General features: G+C 36.8%; 4 protein-coding genes across 5 annotated transcripts; 1 reads left to right on the top strand and 3 right to left on the bottom strand.

The window, feature by feature from the left end:
* Positions 1-677: 677 nt before the first annotated feature.
* Positions 678-3,313, bottom strand: LOC124452540. The gene is made up of 3 exons (XM_047003099.1): positions 2,994-3,313; positions 2,572-2,680; positions 678-1,289 (listed from the first exon to the last, which is right to left on the bottom strand). Exons 1-3 carry the CDS (start codon positions 3,216-3,218, stop codon positions 1,108-1,110), a joined length of 516 nt encoding a protein of 171 aa, XP_046859055.1. The 5' UTR covers positions 3,219-3,313; the 3' UTR covers positions 678-1,107.
* Positions 3,314-3,686: 373 nt separating this feature from the next.
* Positions 3,687-5,878, top strand: LOC124452538. The gene is made up of 4 exons (XM_047003098.1): positions 3,687-4,632; positions 4,751-4,876; positions 4,963-5,073; positions 5,170-5,878. Exons 1-4 carry the CDS (start codon positions 4,441-4,443, stop codon positions 5,446-5,448), a joined length of 708 nt encoding a protein of 235 aa, XP_046859054.1. The 5' UTR covers positions 3,687-4,440; the 3' UTR covers positions 5,449-5,878.
* LOC124452537 (26S proteasome regulatory subunit 6A-B) lies at positions 5,808-13,343 on the bottom strand. The gene is made up of 18 exons (XM_047003097.1): positions 13,286-13,343; positions 13,103-13,180; positions 11,833-11,895; positions 11,698-11,760; positions 11,329-11,355; positions 11,180-11,260; positions 11,048-11,110; positions 9,716-9,853; positions 9,042-9,114; positions 8,888-8,958; positions 8,707-8,745; positions 8,159-8,299; positions 7,808-7,873; positions 7,682-7,736; positions 7,039-7,129; positions 6,557-6,638; positions 6,334-6,391; positions 5,808-6,140 (listed from the first exon to the last, which is right to left on the bottom strand). Exons 1-18 carry the CDS (start codon positions 13,325-13,327, stop codon positions 6,088-6,090), a joined length of 1,284 nt encoding a protein of 427 aa, XP_046859053.1. The 5' UTR covers positions 13,328-13,343; the 3' UTR covers positions 5,808-6,087.
* A 2,246-nt stretch (positions 13,344-15,589) lies between these two features.
* LOC124453318 (tyrosine-protein kinase BAZ1B-like) lies at positions 15,590-20,313 on the bottom strand. 2 transcript variants are annotated; one of them, XM_047004114.1, is made up of 9 exons: positions 20,176-20,313; positions 19,544-19,689; positions 18,155-18,221; positions 17,961-18,068; positions 17,472-17,663; positions 17,025-17,159; positions 16,907-16,948; positions 16,259-16,416; positions 15,590-16,163 (listed from the first exon to the last, which is right to left on the bottom strand). In XM_047004114.1, the coding sequence occupies exons 2-9, from the start codon at positions 19,561-19,563 to the stop codon at positions 15,917-15,919; spliced, it is 969 nt and encodes a 322-aa protein (XP_046860070.1). In that variant the 5' UTR covers positions 19,564-19,689; positions 20,176-20,313; the 3' UTR covers positions 15,590-15,916. The 2 variants fall into 2 exon arrangements, with proteins under 2 accessions (XP_046860070.1, XP_046860071.1); XM_047004115.1 differs by having other exon boundaries at positions 16,913-16,948; positions 20,176-20,291.
* Between the last annotated feature and the right edge of the window lie 440 nt (positions 20,314-20,753).

A 20,753-nucleotide genomic window follows, 5' to 3' on the forward strand; every position in this document is an offset into this window, starting at 1 on the left:
CAAATTATTTTCGGTGTCTCATTTTCCACTAGATTTCTGACATTAGTTTTCGATTTCATTACAGTTTTTGTCATCTTTCCATGTCTTGCTTGGCACTACTATCTTGCATTTTTCTCAATTGGAACGGCGTTTAAAAGAAAAAGTGAAACATTAAAAAAATTTAAGGAAGGAAACTGTCGAGGTTTCTATAGCTTTTAAACAAAGAGATTAAAAAACACCAGCAAAGAAGAACTGTTGTTGAAAGAATCAACTCATTATCCTTTTATGAAGCATTACATAAAGATGTTCGTTGAAATAGAAAATGATCCGACTTCCGTTATAAGTCGACTGTCAAAAAATTACTTGACACTCTCTATAAAGCACTGGTTTCAGTTTGGAAAATACATTTTCAACAAATCAATTGACAAATCATCTTTACCTAGAAAAACAAGGAACGGTATGGAGTGTTGACAGTGTTGCTGAAAAACGACGTATTTTGAATGACATTTGGAGCTTTTAGACTTAAATTTCGGAGGGAAAGTTGTCAAGCCATTGCATGATATGCTGTTCAAGAGCACTTTTTCCAAAAAAAAAATATCCAAAATTTGCCGCATGTGGAACATGATATGATTTCAGTCGCTGCTATCGTCTCATATTTTTTCACAACAAATCTGAAACGTTTTAATCGAGTCATTAGCTATATATAAGAAATAATTTAATGAGATTATACTTTAATTACACTACACGATGGATAAATATTTAATAGATAAATATTTACAAATTAAATGTTTCTTTGTGCAATTTCATACAGCTACTCTTTGTTGAAGGTCGCTTAAATTCTTCCGCAAACGAAGACCATACGATTAAAGGCCGAATACGTGAAAATTTTCCAGCCTAATGATGAACATTTTGGCACTTTTATCGTACTATTGCGCGCGTAAAATCTAAATGAAAATCTAAGCTCGACAGAAAGTCTCCCTAGTTACAAAATTCGTCTATCATATTCACTTAAACTCGGTTATAACAGATTATAAATACAACACTTCACCTACAACTTATTCAATAATTTACCGAAAAAAATTGACATTACAAAAAATATCTATCTAGCTACACAATGTCCGCGAATCTTCATACGTTACTTTCTTTCATGAGTTTGAGCCCATCGTTGATTTCCGATGCGTCTCCCGATGCATCGTTTTCCAAAGTTCTCGCAAGACACTGTGTGACAGTCTCCATTTGCTTCATCACCAGTTGCATCGTGCGTTCCGTCGTATCCAGTCGCTTCTGAAGATCAGCAAGGTGTTTTTGTGCTGAAAATATGACATATGATTGGTATCATAAAGACAGCCAGACTGAATGATGTCGGGAATAGTTTTTAGTGTGAAGCTTCAACACTTCTTCATTTGCAAAAAAAACACCGATAGACTAGTCAATCTGCGCTATATAATTAACGAAAACATTCTTCGTTTTATTTCAGACTGTATCATTCTCGTCATTAGCGGGGATTAAATTGTCGAGATTCGAAGCCTCGGATACTCTTCTCAACCATGCAAGTCCTAAATCAACACTGATAACTAGAACTTTGATCTTTCGGAGAAAAAGAAAGACTATGTATGATGAAATATGAACTGAAAAGCATAAGCCCTATGACAACGGTTATTATGAACAGACGCTTACTTCGAATCAATTCGTACGTCAACTCAGTCAAAAGAAGTGTAAACCCTTGATCCAAAGAATCCTTTTCCATTCCGGATGAATAGCTTCTTCGATAAATATTGTTAAATACTACAAGTTCCTCCAAATATTAGACATTCACACGTTCCCCATAATTTTCAACGAGACAAAAAACAACAGCCGGCTTTGCAAAACCAGGCAGGTGTTTTGGATGCAATATACGATTCCAAATCGAGATTAGTGCCCAGAATCGAGATCATAAACAAGGTGTATACGGATATCGTATTCACAACGACATACAATTTACACTGTGCAAATACTAACAAAAAAAAACTTTGAACACCAGAACGAGGCTTACTTTCCAACGAAGGAGAATATAAACTAAGTTAGTATGGTTACCGTCATTATTCCGTTCGTACTTCTTACCAACTTCCTTACGCATGCGTCTTACATAAGTCGACATATTTTTAATCTTAGCACTCAACATATCAGATGATTTCTCAACATCAGGCTTGGCTAACAGATTCTAACAAACTCACACTCGGGATAATATTAAAAATGAGAGAAAAGCGGGTCACCACCACCTCCCATAGGCAACTTCACAAAAATCAATTAAACAAATGGCAAAAGGGATGCATATCACATGAGAATAACCAAACACAGAAAAATAAAAAATATTAACCTAAAGTGCACATCCAAAAATTTTTTTGGGAGTGTTCTACATTTTGGGACTGAATTTTACAGAGTTTGTATTTGATATAAAAGTCCACAAGCCTGAACTACTCTTTTCTCCTCTTTTTAACCAACTTTTTATGTACATTTTACAAAACCTGTGGGTTTTGAAACCGCCAAACGCCCCCATAATACGCGCCTCTGGTAATTACATCCAACATTAGCAGAATTCACAGAAACACGAACCTTGCTCTGGAGTCAAAACGGGACTCCCGAGGGCTTTGTACTGAGCAGCACGCTCGGCTTTTTTCCTCTCTTCTTCTTCTTTGAGTTTTCGTAATTTTTTCCTTCGTCGCTATACGGGTAAGAATGGATTATAGTCACACGATTCGCGTCGTTAAATTCGTACGTCATTCGTGAATAATAATTAGGTAGCAAATTAAGACAAGATAAACTAATTTTGTTGCAGTGGCAAACATATTGTATTTAATTTAAGCAAAAATGTTTCAAAATATTCCATGGGAATAGGAATTTTTCGACGTAACAGATAAAAATTTACTACTTGAACTCTAAGTGCAAACATCAGGAACTAATCGCATAATATTGTATTTACTCATACTACAAGCTTATAGTTGTCCCTTCGCTGTTAAGAAACGTTTTTCACTCACCCTGATGTACAGCAATAACAAGAGAACACCAGCCACAGGCAGTACAAATCGCCAGGGAATGTATCTGCCAAAAATCGTGAAATTCGCTACCCATTTGCCAAATTTGACAGCTAAAATAACTTTCGGATGAACAAATTTCACATAATTTCGCTTTAAAGTAGGGTAAATGTAAGCAAAGACGGCAACAAGCAAAGAAACTAAAGTCACGACAATCTTCTTTCCCATAACAAAACCCGCTTACAAAGAGAAAAGTGCATTTAAACAGCCACAACGCTTAAACTTTACATAGCGTGGGAGTTCGATTTTTTGTTTACATGCAGTGCGCGCATGCGTTTGATTCGGACGCGAAAACCACAAATACAACACGAGCCAATAGTAAAAGTCTTTTTACATATTAACCAATTAACGTGGGAAATAGGGTTATGAGAATTTCTGTATTCATCTTAAAGTAACAGGTATTTTGCTTGTATTCGTCTCTTTGGCATTAAATTTTTATTAGAGGTTTTTCGCTGCATTTCGTGTTTAACAAGCACAAACCAATGCATAATATGAATGCCTTAAAACAGTTCATTTCGAAAATTCGAATAGTACAGAATTTCGTGATGATCAGCGTCCGGATTAACGCCGCCATGGCATTCAAGGCTTACGACATACCTAAAATATATTTCGTATGGGGTGAATGCGGGTGATGATAAATCCTTATCGACAACATCGAAACAGACTTACCGTAATCAGCTTACATCGCTACACGTGTTCTTAAGGTCCTACTTAACCACAACTCCAAGAGTTTTCTGCAGCTCCAAAAATATTTCATGTATCTCAAAACTACGTAGATTTATAACTCAATTGCATAAACCGAACAATTCGTAGAAAACTTCTAACTATAAAACGTTCAAGTAGGGGCAGGAACGTAGGATTAGAAAGTAAATGGGTTTCTAGAGACTAGGGCTCAATTCTTGTAATTCATCTTCGTTTGATAATAATGAATTTATTTCGAACCGAACTATAGCATTACGTAATTAGGGGATTTATAAATAGTATCTTGCAATTCGACAAACCCCTGAAGTGGAAGTCGGAAGTGAAAATCAACAAAATGCAAATGTACCAAACTCGCTCAATTACTCCAACAAAATACTCCGGTTCTGCAACGACAATCCTGCCGCGATGATTTAGCTATAAGTAAAATTTCAATTTACAACAAAAACAAAGAATTCTTTGAGCGACATATGTTTTACACGCGTAACATTTCTTTCTAAGCTAGTAGCGGCGGCAATTAAAGCATCCGGCGAATACGTTGATCGTTATCGGTTTTCCTGGAAGAGTATTTTTGGGAAAGTCCAAAAAGTTTTTGTTTATAAGTTGATACAACTCGACACCACTTTAGTTAAATGCCAACGACAGCGAAGAGAGCAGATAGCGAATACTACCGTACGAGGATACCGACAGAATGATGGAAACCTTCGAAGCGCAGTCCCAGTTGAATTACGACTTTCTGCCAAATGGAAACAACGCTCTGAACTTTAACTGTAGCTCATCACCAGAAAATTGCAACGGCTTTCACTTGGATTGCAACTCTGTGCTGCCAATACACGAAAGCCAGTGTTTGAGAGTGGGTGGAATGAGTTATTTATCGAACTGGGTTAGTAGTACTTAGCACTATGAACTATTTTAGAAGTAGAAAATGAATGGAAGGAAATATTTTGATTGAAAGAAGTTGAATATACAATTAGAGATATTTATGTTATCCATATTGACAGGCGACAACGAAGCCAAGACCGTGTAAGGATTTACTACAGCAAGCTATACGAGTTAAAAGAATAAAAAAAGGACAATTTATGCCGGTCATCGATAATTTTAGAATTGTGCCGAAAAAAAGACGTAAGGTAAACGGATTTTGAAAATTGATGGCGGCTAATTTTCGCAAGCTAACAAAGCATTGTGAAACTTGGTTTTCTTTACGATATTATAGCCTTTACAAGGTGAAATCCCCGAAGATATGCGAGTACGACGGGAAAAGAACCGTGAAGCGGCGAAGAAATGCCGCTTAAAGAAACGAAAAGTGATGCAAAAGTACCGAGAGGTAAGCGATAGAAGTCACACATTATCTTCATCGAATTACACTCAATGTAAACGAGTGTCGACACAACGATTTTGACCGGAATCTTTTTTCGCGTAGAAAATAGAGAACTACGATCAAAAAAATCAAGGATTGCAAAAGGAGATCATTAAATTGAAAAAGGAGATCGCTGAACTCCAAAACCTCATGAAAAATCACAGTTGCATTAAGTCAACAACACAAACTGATTGCACTGTCGTCGTCCACCAAAATTCCTCGTGTCTTAAAAATACGACAACACAATCAGATACGGCGGCGGTCTCACTTGATGATGTTCTCAATGAACTTCAGGACGACGACCGCTGGTTTGAAGATTTACAGCAATTCATTGCACCTTAGAGCCGATTATAAAAATCAGACTTTGTTTATGTTACGTATGTTTCTCTTGATTTTAGGAGAGCGTATAAACACAGAAAGCTAACATACTAAAGGTCATCTCACGTCATTGATTCGCCATTCAACTAAAACCATTCCGGAAAACACTCTCCCCCCGATAGAGTAAAAGGGCGGACAGTAAGTTAAGATTCTAACTGAGAAATCAACATCAATCTTTGTATCCAGACAAGAAATACCTTGCACTCCCTAAGTGACGTATGGTGCTTATACAATGACTGAAGATGGCCATGCACATGTTAGCATTCTGTTGGGAAAATCTATTAATGCTCAGTTTTTATGAGTTTGAAGTAACTTTCGTTGTATGAAAGGTGAGAAAGTATGTATATATTATACTCGAATGAAAAATTCAAATAAAGAGACGATTTTGGTAAAATTCTCCAGCGTCACATTTTACGTTTTTCGTGTGTCGCAAACAAAGTTATTGTTCCTCATTAATACAAAATAGTAGTTCGCGAAATACTCTGTAAACAAAAGCGTTTCAAACAATCAACGCTTAAGTTGTCAAAGACGTCCTCGTAAATGCTTCACGATATTTATATTGCAAACAAATTCCTAAACATCACTTTACCATCTGCTCTTCCTCTAGGCGTAATACGCCAAATTTGCTTTCTTCTTTGCTTGGACTTCCAGTATGCCTAAAAATGGAAAATGCATCTTTGATTTAGTTGCTTTAGAGCAAACCATGACGCCAATGATGTCATTGTATTTTGTTGATATAGAAAATGGCAATTAACTACAATCAAGACTTCAGTAACAATGCGTGTTCGATGTAACAATTACTACCGCTTGAGATATTACGCTTTTAAAGATATTTTTAGCAATTCTTACCATCCATATAATCTTCATGGCCAACCTCGACGGCTCCTCGTCTCAAAGCGATCATTCCCTGCAATAGAGAAAGGAAACAGATGTCTTTGAGGCTACTTGCGGGAATTTCGCCTCGAACAGTAAAATAATCAACAGAATGCGTACAACAATACAAAAAGACTTTGGTTTTAGTCAAGAAACACTCAGCAAATACGAAGGCGAGAGACATGCATTCGCATCTCACCGCTTCAACGCAAACAGCTTTGCATTGTGCGCCATTGAAATCATCTGTGCATCGTGACAATTCCTCATAGTTCACATCAGAGCTGAAAATGAACGAAAAAAAAAACTTAACAGAGCGAATTGTGAATATGCACGCATAATAAATACAAGAGAAGAAGAGGCACAAGATCCGGCTAATGATACGAGAACGTGACAAAATAGTTCACTAGATAGGACAACATCCGATCAATGTTTGATGTTTCTGAGTTCGCAGATCGTCATTCCACAAGAGATCGCGGCTGACGATTTGAGGCAAAAACACTCTATACAAGAGTCGCACGCAGGAACTTAGAAACGGTTGAAAAAGTCTCGAAAAAATGGGAAAAGTGCGGTGAATTCTATATGCACATCATTTTATCTATAATGCTATAACAAATACATAAATATTCGCACAAATCGCCCTCTCAAAATAAAGATAGTGCTCATCATTCATGAAAGGAATACCTCACGTTCATTTTCCTTGAATGAATTTGTAAAATTCTAGCTCTAGCTTCTTCATTGGGATGTGGAAACTCGATTTTACGATCAAAACGACCTGAAACAAGAGATGGTGATGGATGAGACAGGATTTTCAAATGACCATGCAGCCAAGACATGATGTTGGGAAATCTATATAAGAATCACTCAAGGCGAATGCCGTTCTATAGGCAAGTGAGAGCACTTGGTAATATTCGCTGACCACTGCTCTATGTATTAGTTACCAGGCTATAACGAGGGGCTCCAGAACTGCATCAAAACGCTTCAACTGTTTTCATTCAAAGTACTCAAACGATACAGAAAGTTCTCAAAACTTAAGTATTCTAACACTGCGAATTTTGTCATAAAATTAGGCACGTGAGACCAAGAAAAAGACTGCGTTGTGTTTTGATAGATTGGAGCACGCGTGGCTAGAAACGCACAATTTGAGAGGGATCATCGAGAGACTTATCTCGATTGCAAATACTTTTCATCGTCATTCATCAACCCCGAGCGAATTGATACGATGGCGTCGACATTGAGAAATACCGAAAAATTAATTTGAAAGTGGTATTTGAACGATCAAACTTAGGTGGTGCGTGGCAGTCAAGAATGTTATCGCCTGCTTTACCTGATCTCAATAGAGCTGGATCAAGAATATCAACACGATTCGTTGCAGCGATAACCTGAGATAGACGAATGGGACAATGGTAAAGAATTTTTTACAGTTTGGAAAAAATTTGTCCTCCCGAATCACCTTTATATCCAACTGAGAACTGAAGCCATCCATTTGATTTAGCAACTCCAACATAGTTCTTTGAACCTTAATCCGACATAAAACAAACTTCGATTACACTCAGTATTTTCATTATAGAATACGGATAGGGGTCACGAATCGCGTGAAACTGCTGTAACGTATTTCATGCACTAGAATGAACAAGATGCAATAAAATTGTACACAACGCGTTTGATTGAACAGAGATCCACTTGTTTCAGCTTTTGATAAGCTAATGTCAGGTGAAATGGTAAACACACTTCCATTTGGGAGAGGAAATGCTGTATCTCCATGACAGATGACCCTCTACTCTACCTCTGTGAACATATGTACCTCTCTATCACCAGCTTTCTCGCTATCAAATCTCTTCGTTCCGATAGCATCTAGTTCATCAATAAAAATGATCGCGGGCGCTTTTTCTTTCGCCAAGGCAAATGCGTCACGGACAAGCTTCGCTCCGTCACCAATAAACATCTAAATCATGAATTATCGAGGTCGGCAAAAATTCTTTTATGGAAAATGAAAATGTTTGATATGCAAGAATAAATCATAAAAGGAAACGTCATTGAATCGTTAACATTAGTCCTTAGTTGTCGAGTCCTTAAAATTAAAATTTATTTTTCTTTTAGACCACGAAAAGCTTTTTTCGTTCATGGTTAGTTATTTGTAAATTGGACCATATGAATACACATGTTCTACGCTGCTTTCCTATACACAAGGAACTACGTAATTGATCTAGGAGGTATACAAAACAAAAATATAATCGGAACGAAAAAAAACAGCTTTACGTATTTGAAAGATATCGAATATGGCGGAAACAGAGGGGGGGGAGGGAGGAGTGATCACGTATCATTCATTCATCAAAATATACATGTACATACCTGCACCAGTTGAGGTCCAGCAAGCTTCAAAAATGTTGACTACAATACATAAAAGATGAAAAAAATGTATATACCGAATTTAATGCGATATAATATCGATAAAATATGTCGCCATAATACCAGCCCCCCCCCAAATACTTCACGAGTTCTCCATTAATAGAATAGCGAAGACATGACATACCTTGGTTTGTGCAGCACACGCTCTTGCCATCAAAGTCTTACCAGTACCGGGTGGTCCGTAAAGTAAAACACCTGACAATGAAACAGGGACAAAACCGCTTGACAACCATTACGAGGTCGCTTATCAATGTCGACTGAAAGATGACGTCATTTACCTTTAGGCGGTTTAATTCCTAAGTTTTCAAAACGATCTTTGTGGGTTAGAGGAAGAACACAAGCTTCGATGAGCTATAACAATAAAAAAGTTAGACGAGTTCATCTTTAGTAATAAAGTAAATGGTTTGAGCCCGGGAGTATCGTTACATGTTTGTAAATGTAGATCGTCCAGATTGGTATAGTCCTGAGAAGGACTGTTTTTTTTGTTGTTGACTATATAGTCACTATATATCACTATATAGTCAACAATAACAAAAACAGTCCTTCTCAGGACTATACCAACCTGGACGATCTACATCTACATTCATCTTTAGTCTACGTACATGAATGTTCGACTTAATCATCTGACTGAAGTTATTCACTTTATATCGTATTGGCTGAAGTTAAATTCACAATACTTTTCCATGCATGTAGTAGGTTGAAAAGTTAGAACGTTCGTTGCGCGCTACGTTATAGTGATAATGGAGGACTAGACCATTGACTACACACGATGCAAACAAGACAGCTTTTTGCAAGACAGTAATATAAAAATACGATTGATCAGGAGACTCGCGAGTGCGTATTCAATAACAAACATACTTCATCCCCAGTCTCTTTTGCACGTGTGTCAGGTCAACGGTCAAGTCCTCCAATATCACTATAACAAACATCCTTCGTCCCCAGTCCCCACTACCTCTTGTATTTGTGTGTCAAGTCCCCCAATGTCACTATACTGTTCTGTTGGTCTTTCATCAAGCTCCATCGCCTTCACTCGTGAATCATATTCTGTTGGCAACTTCTCAAGGATGAGGTACGAGTCTTTATTGACACCCTACATGACCACAATGCAACAGTGTGACAGAAATGAGTTAGTTAATAGTTCATCGTCATTACATGGTAAATATATATTTAGATTATCAAATTATCAAGAAAGAAATATCTGGAGGGCTTTTTAAGCAATCGTGCATCCAAAAAGGCCGGTTTCAGCTTTGCTACCACTGTGGGCGAAAGATTTTTTTCATGTTGAAAAATGTCAAGTCTCCGACAGCCACTATCTCTTATTTTCTTTTGAGGATGCAAATCCTGGGGAGAATTAGGCGACATTCCAGATTTTCCCTCTCGTGTTCTTTAAACAAATAAATGCCTCTTGCTGATAGAATGTATGTGTAAAATATATAGTATTAAAAGTGCCTATTTTGTGTTTTTTATTGATTGAAAAGCTGATATTTGACTAATTTTAGCAATATGTCAAAATATCTACAATGAATTCCTTTTGACTAGTTCGTGAAAGCTTGTAATACAAAGGCAATTGTTGCTGAAAACCTAAGAGTTTTCGTTTTTTGATAAAAAAATATTGAAGTGCACACGACAGACTTGATGATGATTGAACAAAGTTGGAAAACAGCAAAATTTGAGCCAACATGAATGTTTGGTTAGCGGCTACAACGATGAAAGAAATGACCCAGGCTGATGCCACCTTTTTGGACATTTATTGAGCCTACATGAATGTTTGGTTAGCGGCTACAACGATGAAAGAAATGACCCAGGCTGATGCCACCTTTTTGGACATTTATTGAGCTACAGGAAGGTGATAAAACACTCCGTACTAACTCATACTGGGATAATATTTAAAAAATAAAACATGTTTACTGTTTGCACAGGCTTATGCAAACTGAGGAGACCTTTGGGAGAACTCGAGAATAGATCAGTGCAAGTCCGAGACCGAAGGTCGAGGGTTGCACCTGCTCGAGAGCTCTCGCAAACGTCTCCGAGGTTTGCATAGGCCTGTGCAAAGACGAAAAACGTCTTTTATTTCTTTTATAAAATAACAATAATGCGAAACAAATAAAATGTTTTAATATTCTTCTAACGAGTGTTCATGATTGATTTGCAAATTCTCTTTGATTGATTGAATGATTGGATTTGTTGTGCTCAGATCGTTTTGCACAAGCAAATGCAAACACAGATCTAGAACAATCAGCGCACGCGTTTTAATGTGTTTATTTTATAATAAAAGATGACATACAATTAGGTCTCCAGGTTTTAATTCTTCAGGATCCACTAAGCCAATGACTGGCAAAAAGTATGTCTAAAGAAGCAAAAAGAGCCCTCAAAATTAAAGAGAAGCAAACAGATAAAAAGCAGTTTATCATAGTACTTGTCTAGTTGATGTCTTTATCACTGCACATTTTCCTTTTCGCTGAGAATCCAAATCGACATTTGCACCTTCTTCCTCTGCCTGAAATGAAAAAACACCTTTAACAATTAACATACAACCTCTCCCTTTTCTACAAACTCTCCACATACTTGCTCCTGTGGATCAACCTCCAACAACTAAACAAATAGCAAAGATGAGATTTTATGGACTATTTCATACAAATACGAGAGACTAGATTGTCAGGGAGGGGAGTTTTTACTATTGCATCATCAAGCCTCAAATAGACCATAAAGTGAAAAAAATTGTCAACTCAAAATCTTATGTAAATTTTAAGAAAGCATTTAATCAGGCAATTTTCTAGATTCTAAGTGAAATCAAGTCTTCATTTGAAAAATCATACACATTTTCTTGATAATTAAAAATAAATGATGTCTCGTTTCATTTCAAACAAACCTGTGCTGGGGTTCTCAAACTAACTAAAACCACAACAAACATAGAGGCATGTTGATCTAATTCACCTCAATCACATTCGAGACCAAGTATGGCAAAGTTTTGTTCACTTTTATCTTTTCTGAGTTCTCCTGTAAAATGATTACAATGGTGGTAAATCTGTGTTAATTATTTGATCATTTTTTGAGGGTATGGCTTGAAACCTTTATTTTATCCTTCATTGCTTGTTGCTCATGGCTAACACGCATTATCTCGCTTTTCATGATCTGAAAAAACAACAAAATGTAAAGTTACATGGGTGCTGTGTACATTGAAAGTGATTGGTTCATTTGTAGTCACATGACTTAAAATAAATGCAATGTCTCCTGCTAGGGAAATAAGTGAAAAATTGTTGCCCGCTCATTTTAATATCATAACAAATAAAACAGCTATATAGTCAAACACTAGAAAAAACATTTCTTGAGCTTATTAAGCAATGAAATTCAACAAGTAACAGAATTCAGACAACACTCAAAAGTCGACTGAAAATGCTATGGTTATCCTTATAACATTTTAAAATGAAATTTCCTAAGACGAATCTCACCAAAAGATTTTGATTTTATTGCAAGTCTGTTAAAATCTTTGATCTTTGTTCTTATACAACAAAATGCTTAGTGTACACTCCCTGGGGAAATTAGTCAATGTTGTTTTTCCTCGAATCTTTAGCAAAGTTTCCCTCAACTGAGACTTTTGGAAAACAAAAACTCACAATTTCTCTTGGGAGCAAGTGTACGTTGTTAAGGTTCATGTTGCATAACAAACTTTCAAATTGGTAAATCCAAAATCTTTATCACAAAATAACAAAATCAAACACACATTATAGCAAAAAAAGTTATTGCAACAAAAGTTAAGCTTAACACATGAAATGTGCAAAAATAAAACTTGCTATGTATACTGTATCTTAAACCTAAACTCAGTAATTTTTAATTCTCATAAGAATAAATATTTTTTCAAAACTAACTTTTTTCACATTCAATGGGTTGTACCCACTGTACCAAACCCACAAAATAAGCATAGAGTTGCATCACACATAAATATGACATTTTTTTCAAATTGACGCATGAAAATTAGCCGAACAGAAGCTCCAAATTGTTTCAAATAAATGATTATTTCAATCCCATTGGCAGGTGATTGGAAAATGAGAGAAATTGCCATAAAAGATTTAAAAGAGTCTCCCACAATTACTTCAAGAAAAGCAAACAAAGCTTCAATAACATGCAAAAGTTACATTAATACAGTGAAAAAATTCAGTTGCTGTGATTTAAACCTCGAAAACGTGAATTTCATTATTTACAACGTCAATAAGTACAATAACTTATGATAAAATCAAAAGCATCATCAGATTTGCTGATCTATAACGTACAGCCTACAAGATTAAATGTCGTTTTAAGTGCATAGCGTAATATGTGGATGGTCAAAAAAATTCTACCGTACTTTTATGTCGTTGTCCAGTAGTCTCGTTCGACTTGATATTTCATCAGTTGACATGCGTTGTAGCTCAACATCGATTTCCTGCGTAAAATGTACAGTTTAAATAACTTCTTCAAGTGGAAAATAAAATGCTCACTTAAAAATCATGTAATAATACGACAAAGACTGAACAAATCTTAGACAAACCTCTCCGTCATCCCAGATCGCTTTGTCTTCTAAGGTCGCCATCTTGATATGATTGTAAGGGGATGGAGGGGAGCATAAAGGTATCAGAGTATGACGTAGTAGGCCGTTTTAAAAAATTTTCTTATGGCGGCAACCAACCATGGCATAAAAATTTTGCAGTTCAATCGACGGTTTCTCAGTTTTGGCTCGCTCTTTGTCTCGTTAATCTTTTAATGGAAACTTGTGATAACGTAAGTTTTTAGATAATATCAAAATAATGTAACCCCCCCCCCTAGTGGTGTTCTGCTAAGCGGTGTTTTATGTATAATTTTCCTGTTATATATAATAGATTATCGCGTTGTGTTTGTATTATCAACTCGAGGATTGTTCTGCGGCTAACGTTTAAACTAACTGTTTTCAATCTGTTTATTTACTTAGAAGAACATTGCTCAACTAGGGATTCATCGAGGTTGGATTTTTTTTAGGGGGGTGGGTGCCCCAGTTTGGATCAGATTTTGGCCTGCTGCTCGATTTTTTATATCACTATTTTGTAAAGAACTTGGCCCCTACCATAGGCGGCCCAAAAAATCGCTTAATTAAATAATTTAAACAAACGATAAGCTTTGTAGTAACTAATTCAAAAAAGGTTATTAAAGGTACTAAGCCAGGATTATAGAAGAGCTTCGAGCTAAAGAGAATGCATAAACCAAAAATCATAATCGTAAAAATGAGGTGTAGAAAAAATGTTAGCGTATAAATGACACATAATTTCAAGTTTTGTCATACATGAGGAATACATACGATAGTAATAGCCCAGAATAAGTTCTATCGAAAAAAAACATAGAGACAAGTAGGTAGATATGTCCATATAAAAATGTTCACGAATGCAGCACAGTTCCTTACGGTCAAGCAATAACGAATTCTTTAGCAAATACTGCCAGTATTTGTTTCATTAATTCAAGGACATTAGTCGTAGCCAAAGATGAGGATGGCACTTTTACAAATCCATGTTGTGCATCAGTTATTAGCCAAACTAGCAACTTCTTCAAATGGAATCTAGACGGACTACAAGGAGCTTATGGACATCGAAAACATATCAACCATGTTTATATTTTTCATTTTGATCATATGTTTGACGACTCAGCAACATTCTCACTTAATACTGTGAAGAGGAAAAAAATCCATTGGGTATAACTCAGACGGCGTTCTGCAATTTCTACACCGTAGCGTTAATGCTGATTGACGGGAAAATTCCTCCATTCAGTGCACATTGTCGCGCGATCGACTTTTTGCGATCACTTTCTTTTCATTTGTGTGCAGCAGTGTGAAACTGTTCTGGTTGAAAACTTACAATTGAAAAGAAAGTGATCGCAAAAAGTCGATCGCGCGACAATCTGTACTGAATGGAAGTCGGCCTTTACGCTGGTACTCGATGTGATATTTTCTATGACAGCAGCATGCCTATTAAATGCTTAGATATGATACGATGCCTCAATTGTCAACAAATTTTTCGGTAGACGTCGTTGTGATTCTGCTTTGAAAGTTTATAATCTTTGTGCAATCCTTGTCTAGAGTCCCTTTCAATCATTAGTTAATTCCTCCTCACTATCAACGCTGACGTAGTTTTGCCATCAGCGTGGTGTTTTATCTTAACTTCTTGCCGTCTTTCGTATTGGGCAGAAAATCCAGAATACTCGTGGTCTTTTCCTAAAACTTACTTTCCTTTCCACAACCAGAAATCTTTTCATTCGGTTATCCTTGTCGACTTTCTGTGGTCTTGTCTAGTTTTATATGAACGGTAACTTCTTACCATGACGCCTCGTAGTTCATAAGTGCCAAAACAATAATATCTTTATGCATGTCATTGTGTCTTTGTTCCACATCAATTGTTTAACATTCATTGTCCGTACTTGAATAAATAACCGTATATCTATGAAATTCAATCCTGAATACAATAGGTATGGAAGAGCTACATGTTCTTTCTTCATAGCAACGTAATTTTATTAATCATTTGTAAAACACGTTTGAGTTTGAATGCCTGATTCACATGAGCAAAATTGGCATGAACGCTATGAGTTTTGTTTCTTTTACTCTGCAGGTTTACAAAGACAAAGATATCGGAATTTTATTTAAATCTTTTGTTCTTCTTTCAGCTTAACTCTTTTCTTATGCGTGCGCTAATGTCTACATACTTCTGCCCTATGCTTCGTTGATTATCTTTGCTTTATCTATTGTTTCAGCTTGTGCTTATGCTTATTTCATTCGTGTGAGCTAGGCTTAAGAAAAACGATCTGATACGTTAGCAACTATCACACACTTTACCCGTCGATTCTCACATACATATAATGTATTTTGAAATATATAAACTGGAACTGTAGTTGGATTTCATGCACTGCATACAACTGTTTCTCCATATACAACCAACATTCCTGTATATACTTCTTAAATTTATGTATAACTGTGCACGAAAACAGTCAGCCTCGTGACAAATAAAAATTCAACGAAAGGTAAACTTTAAGTGAGCTACACTACATCATTTGCTGGTGAATTTTCACACATATACAATCAAAACGCCAATACGTTTGATAGTAATAATAAACAGTAGTACGTTCAGTTCCATTGACTTGAAACATGTAGAACGTGAAAAAGGATTTATTTTCTTTTCTTTCGCCGTTTGCCTGATGAAGGATTCTCGTCGCATTCACCGTATGCTTGGTCCACTTCTGATCCGCTCTTCTCGCCGTCTGATTCGGTTTTCATGTATGAGCCATCATCTCCTGTCTCATCGTCTGAACTCTCAAAGTCAGAGAATTCGTCGTCTTCGTCTTCTTCAACGCGAGGCGTGTATTTTATAGCGGTTGGACGTCGTCCATGGCAGCTACGACACTTCCAAAAACCTCTGAAACATGAAAAAATACGAAATAACACTGCGAATGACTCCAAAAAGCAAAATATGTAATGCGAGCAAATAGTGAAGTATGACGCTATATCTACCTTGGAATATTTCTTAATGGGGGATCGTGACATTCTTTGTGGTACACATTAGGACAGTTATCACAACACACCAGTTCCCCGTCACCACCACATACGTCACAAAAGTCATGATTATCCACAACTGTCTCCTCTTGTCCATCATCCACGGGTTCGTCAGGCTGAAGTTTAAATCGGGCGTCAAAAAACAACGAATAGAATGATTCGCTGTCAGAAAATATCGATGTACCGAGTAGCTTAAACATTTTCATAGATTATTGACGGAGAAATGAGCGTTTGAACGTGACGTAAACGCATAACAATGTGCAATAGTCACGAGTTGTATATTCTGGTTAGATCCAGCGTTATCGAGTTAAATCAAATTTATGTCATAACACAGCTTTTTAAGTGCTGTAAGCAAAAGGACGTTTATTCTTTGTCCCAACGTTCACAAAATTTAATGGTCATTGCATTAATCTTGTAATAGAAAAACTCATTGCATATTTCTTGATTTAGATCTTCCAGGTAAAGACTGTTGGTATTAGAATCAACTGACGTGTCGACATCTACGCTGACACCAACACACCTTCACAGGATTGCACTAAACTGGACGATCTACATAAACAATTACGTAACGATACTCCCGGATTCAAACATACACTTCACTAAGACTCTTACCGTTTTCGTGGATCGTCGACAACCGCGTTCTTTAGGCTGTCGAGGAGATGGGAAAATTGTGAAGATTTTTGACCATTCTTTATGTATCACGTAATAATACACAGCAACTTACCCGACATGTAGGACATAGCCAATCGTCCGGTGGGATCACCTCCAATGATGGTCTCAAACAAACCACGTGGTATCCAGAATGACATTTCCCACAGACCGCCATAGCACCACCTTTCCTTCGGCATACTTTACATTTCTTAACAAATACGGAAAGAGTTTAGGTTATTGCTGTAGAAAAACAACAAGAGGAGATTTCTTCCGGGGTTAGTTTGAATCGGATTTGAATAACACACGAACCCCGATGGATCTTAAGGTACACAGAACAGTTTGGATACGATAAAGTTGTATATTTTAAACGAAGTTAGGATCGCTAAGTACATGGAACTGTTTAGAATTGATAACGTTGTCCAGTGTAAATAAAGTTAGTTAAGTACAGGATTTCAGGTAGGCAAAATAAATGAATAAAATGACAGTTGAAAGACAATTTTCAACAGCAACAACATCTTACCAAAAAAACTGAGCAACGCTCCCACATGATGCAATAGTCAAGAACAGCAACACAATATCTTAGCCTTGGTATACTCGTTGCTTCTTTCACAGCACGAGTCCAGTCCTCCGTCAACCATTTCTCGCGATCATGCAACTCGCTCCACAGATTCCCAAAACTTACGGAGGAAGCCAACTCGAGCGCCAAAGGCATCTAAACAAAAATTGAATAAAGGTCGGCAACAAACTAGTCGAAAAATCGCGAATAAGAGTTTGGACAGCGATCTTCGAAAACATGATCATTACATTGTAGTTATTAAAAACTGATATAACCCTCGAAATACGTTGAATTCTGACAAATTAACCTTTGCAAGGACAGGAAGTAAAGACTTTTCATCTTCCTTTCGCATCAAACCTTTCAGTAAAAGCAACGATCAACTAGCTTTTCGACGTATATTTATTTGTAAAACTCCTCTGTCCCCATAATCCCCTGGAGCAGATAGATATTTACCAAATCTTTCGAAGACTTTGCCATCTTCACGTTCGCGCTCCAATCAACTAAATTGGAAACGTTTGCAGCAGCACCTTTGACGAGACGACTGGCTAAATCACACATTTCCTGTAGATAAAAACCCATCATTTCACATTTGTAACATGCAAGGGCAGAAATTAAAAATATTCCAAATGAAATGTTGTAATTCTCACTTCTTTTAAGCAAAGGAGTGGTTCAAACAAGACTTCTTCGCAAAATGACATGGGCCTTTCGGATTTTCTGGAATACAAAAAATTATCAAGATACTATGGCTTTGATATGATACAAACAAACACAAAGATTTCACTAAAAGGATGCACCACATGCCTGTATACGTATAAGTTTTTTTTGGCTGGCATCAGAACGAAATATTTTAGCGGGCCGTGTATAAAGTCGTATTATAGGAACTAGCTACGTACGCTAACTCTTCAATGTTATTAATTCGAAGCCAAAAGGACAAACAAACAACATTATGGTCTGTATAAATATTGCAATATGCTAAAGGCGCGAGAAATTTAAATTTAACACCATTCAAAAAGGAATAAGAATTTAGTTGTCAATTCCAAATGAACTATTCTCAGATAATTAAACAAAGCACAAATTAAAATCGTGGTCACTTGCTAACTGCCAAGTGAAGAATGAGATTATTCGTGTTACTCAAAGACGTATCGTACTCAATACACGGTGCCATCCATTAAACTGCTATAGTGGCGAGAATCTCTCTTCCATACGCAGTTTAAAAGAGATTTGACTTGTCTCCAATCCCTGTGGGCTTGGTAGCTCAACAGGTAGAGCAGCGGACTAGTATCCCGAGTTCAAATCTCGAACTCAAGTCACATGTTTTTCATGTGCATATAAACCGTGTTAGGATTAATATATTATATTATTGTACTCAATACGATATCGTCATTACTCAAGCATCGAATAGTAGTATCATCATTTTCACTCACTATTCAGCAACATTAATCCTTCTTAACCGTCATCTTGAAAAGCAGTTTGAAGAGTGCCCAGGTTTTCGTATAAAAATTGAGCAATCGCCTTTGGCCTTTTAGAGCTGACCGCGATTCATTCATTTGACGCACGCAATTATTTATCGATGGGGGAACTTTCATTTTGTGTGGTGTTTGTATACTTTTCAAAGAGCTCTTTTGATACGGTTTTCAGTTAGCTCCAGTTATTTGCGGGTGCTGAGGATAACTATGATTCCAATATCTCGCACTCCTGACATACAAGGCCACATTTTGCCTGAAGACTGGGGCATAAGCCGCCCTTGACTTGTTCAAAAATATACATTAGTTCAGGTTGGGGAATGTACATATCTATAACCTCTAGCATTCTGATACACACTAGTTGTTCATAGGCTGAATCTCTTTATCACCCCGTGAATCATCGGAGATTCACCCGAGGGGGAACAAAGAAGTGGAAAAACTCAAAGAAAAAGTTCATTCACGATGGTTTTGTATTAGTTCAGTTTTGATCCAATTGGCCACGTGACCACCTTTCCGAAAGCGAAACGACCCTAATAATAAAATCACGAAAAATTAATGTCAAAGTGTTCCAACCTGTTTCTGAAAAGTTCCATCTCGTTTTTTCCATAGAGTTTAGCCGTAGCCGCAATGCTCGTTCGTCTTCGTTTTGAGAGGTTAAAGAATTCACGAGGCGCTTCAACTCCTGCACCGTTAAGTCATAAAAGAACCAAACAGAGCCACTACAGATAGAAACAGAAATAAGTCTGTATGGCAGTTCGAGAGCCCATCACAAATCAAAATAATTTAAGTATTTGAAGTCAACACGAGAATGCAGAGAAAGCGTTGAAAATGAAATCATATAATTTCCTCTCAATTTTTTGTGTTTAAAATTTTATCATCGAGCTCTTTAACTTTTTCTATCATCGAGTGGTTTTATTTACATCATAATGAAAACGGGGTAGATGGTCATACATTGGTGTTCTTTGACGAATGACGAGTGTATCGTTTAGCGAAAATGCTTTAAATCAAAAACGAGCATTTCAACATGTCGAGTGTTTCTTTTTTGTATGAATGAACGGATTTTAATAAAAACATTTAAAGAGTTATTAGTAAACCAGAATGAGACTTGCTTAATGGTAAACCAGGAGTGGACATTTATCCACTCACGGAGTCTGCAGTTTAAGCTATATATACACTAACACTCACAATACCAAATAGGAACTTACTTAGAAAAATCCGCATTCGGATGATCGTCGTTCGCACAATTGCCTTGGGTGCCTTCGACCGTCTTCTCTACGTATAAAACTTTGTTATTGGAGTGAAGAAGCCAATACAAACTTCCATTATGGTCCATTCCCAGGGGCTTCAAACGACGACAATATTGGACTTGCTTGATTGTTTCCTGCAAAGTAAAATACAACTCAAGCATGGAAGCACAGAAATGTTTAGGACTATAGAACACGGACGTAGGAAGATCGACAATTGGGAGGTGGGTCTTCCATGTACGAATATGTTATAGTGCGTGGAAAACGAATGATTTCAAATAAACTTTAAACAACAGAGCTTGCATAAAGAGTATTGCGCCTCTCCTCAATTTTCGGTCTTGTTATGTTCCTGGAAAAAGTCGCGAATCACAAAAATACACTGAATTTGAAAAGAAACATTTCAAGATGGAAAAATGGTTGAAAACATCACGAGCTACAGATATAACGTAGAAAAAGCGTCTGTGGAAAAATTCAAACATTCATCAAACTGAACTGAGTGAAGAGAACTGCAATGGACATTTTACCGCGCATCGTTCTGC

This window comes from Xenia sp. Carnegie-2017, unplaced genomic scaffold (genome assembly GCF_021976095.1).
Source record: "Xenia sp. Carnegie-2017 unplaced genomic scaffold, XeniaSp_v1 HiC_scaffold_25, whole genome shotgun sequence".
Classification (NCBI taxonomy): Eukaryota; Metazoa; Cnidaria; class Anthozoa; order Malacalcyonacea; family Xeniidae; genus Xenia; species Xenia sp. Carnegie-2017.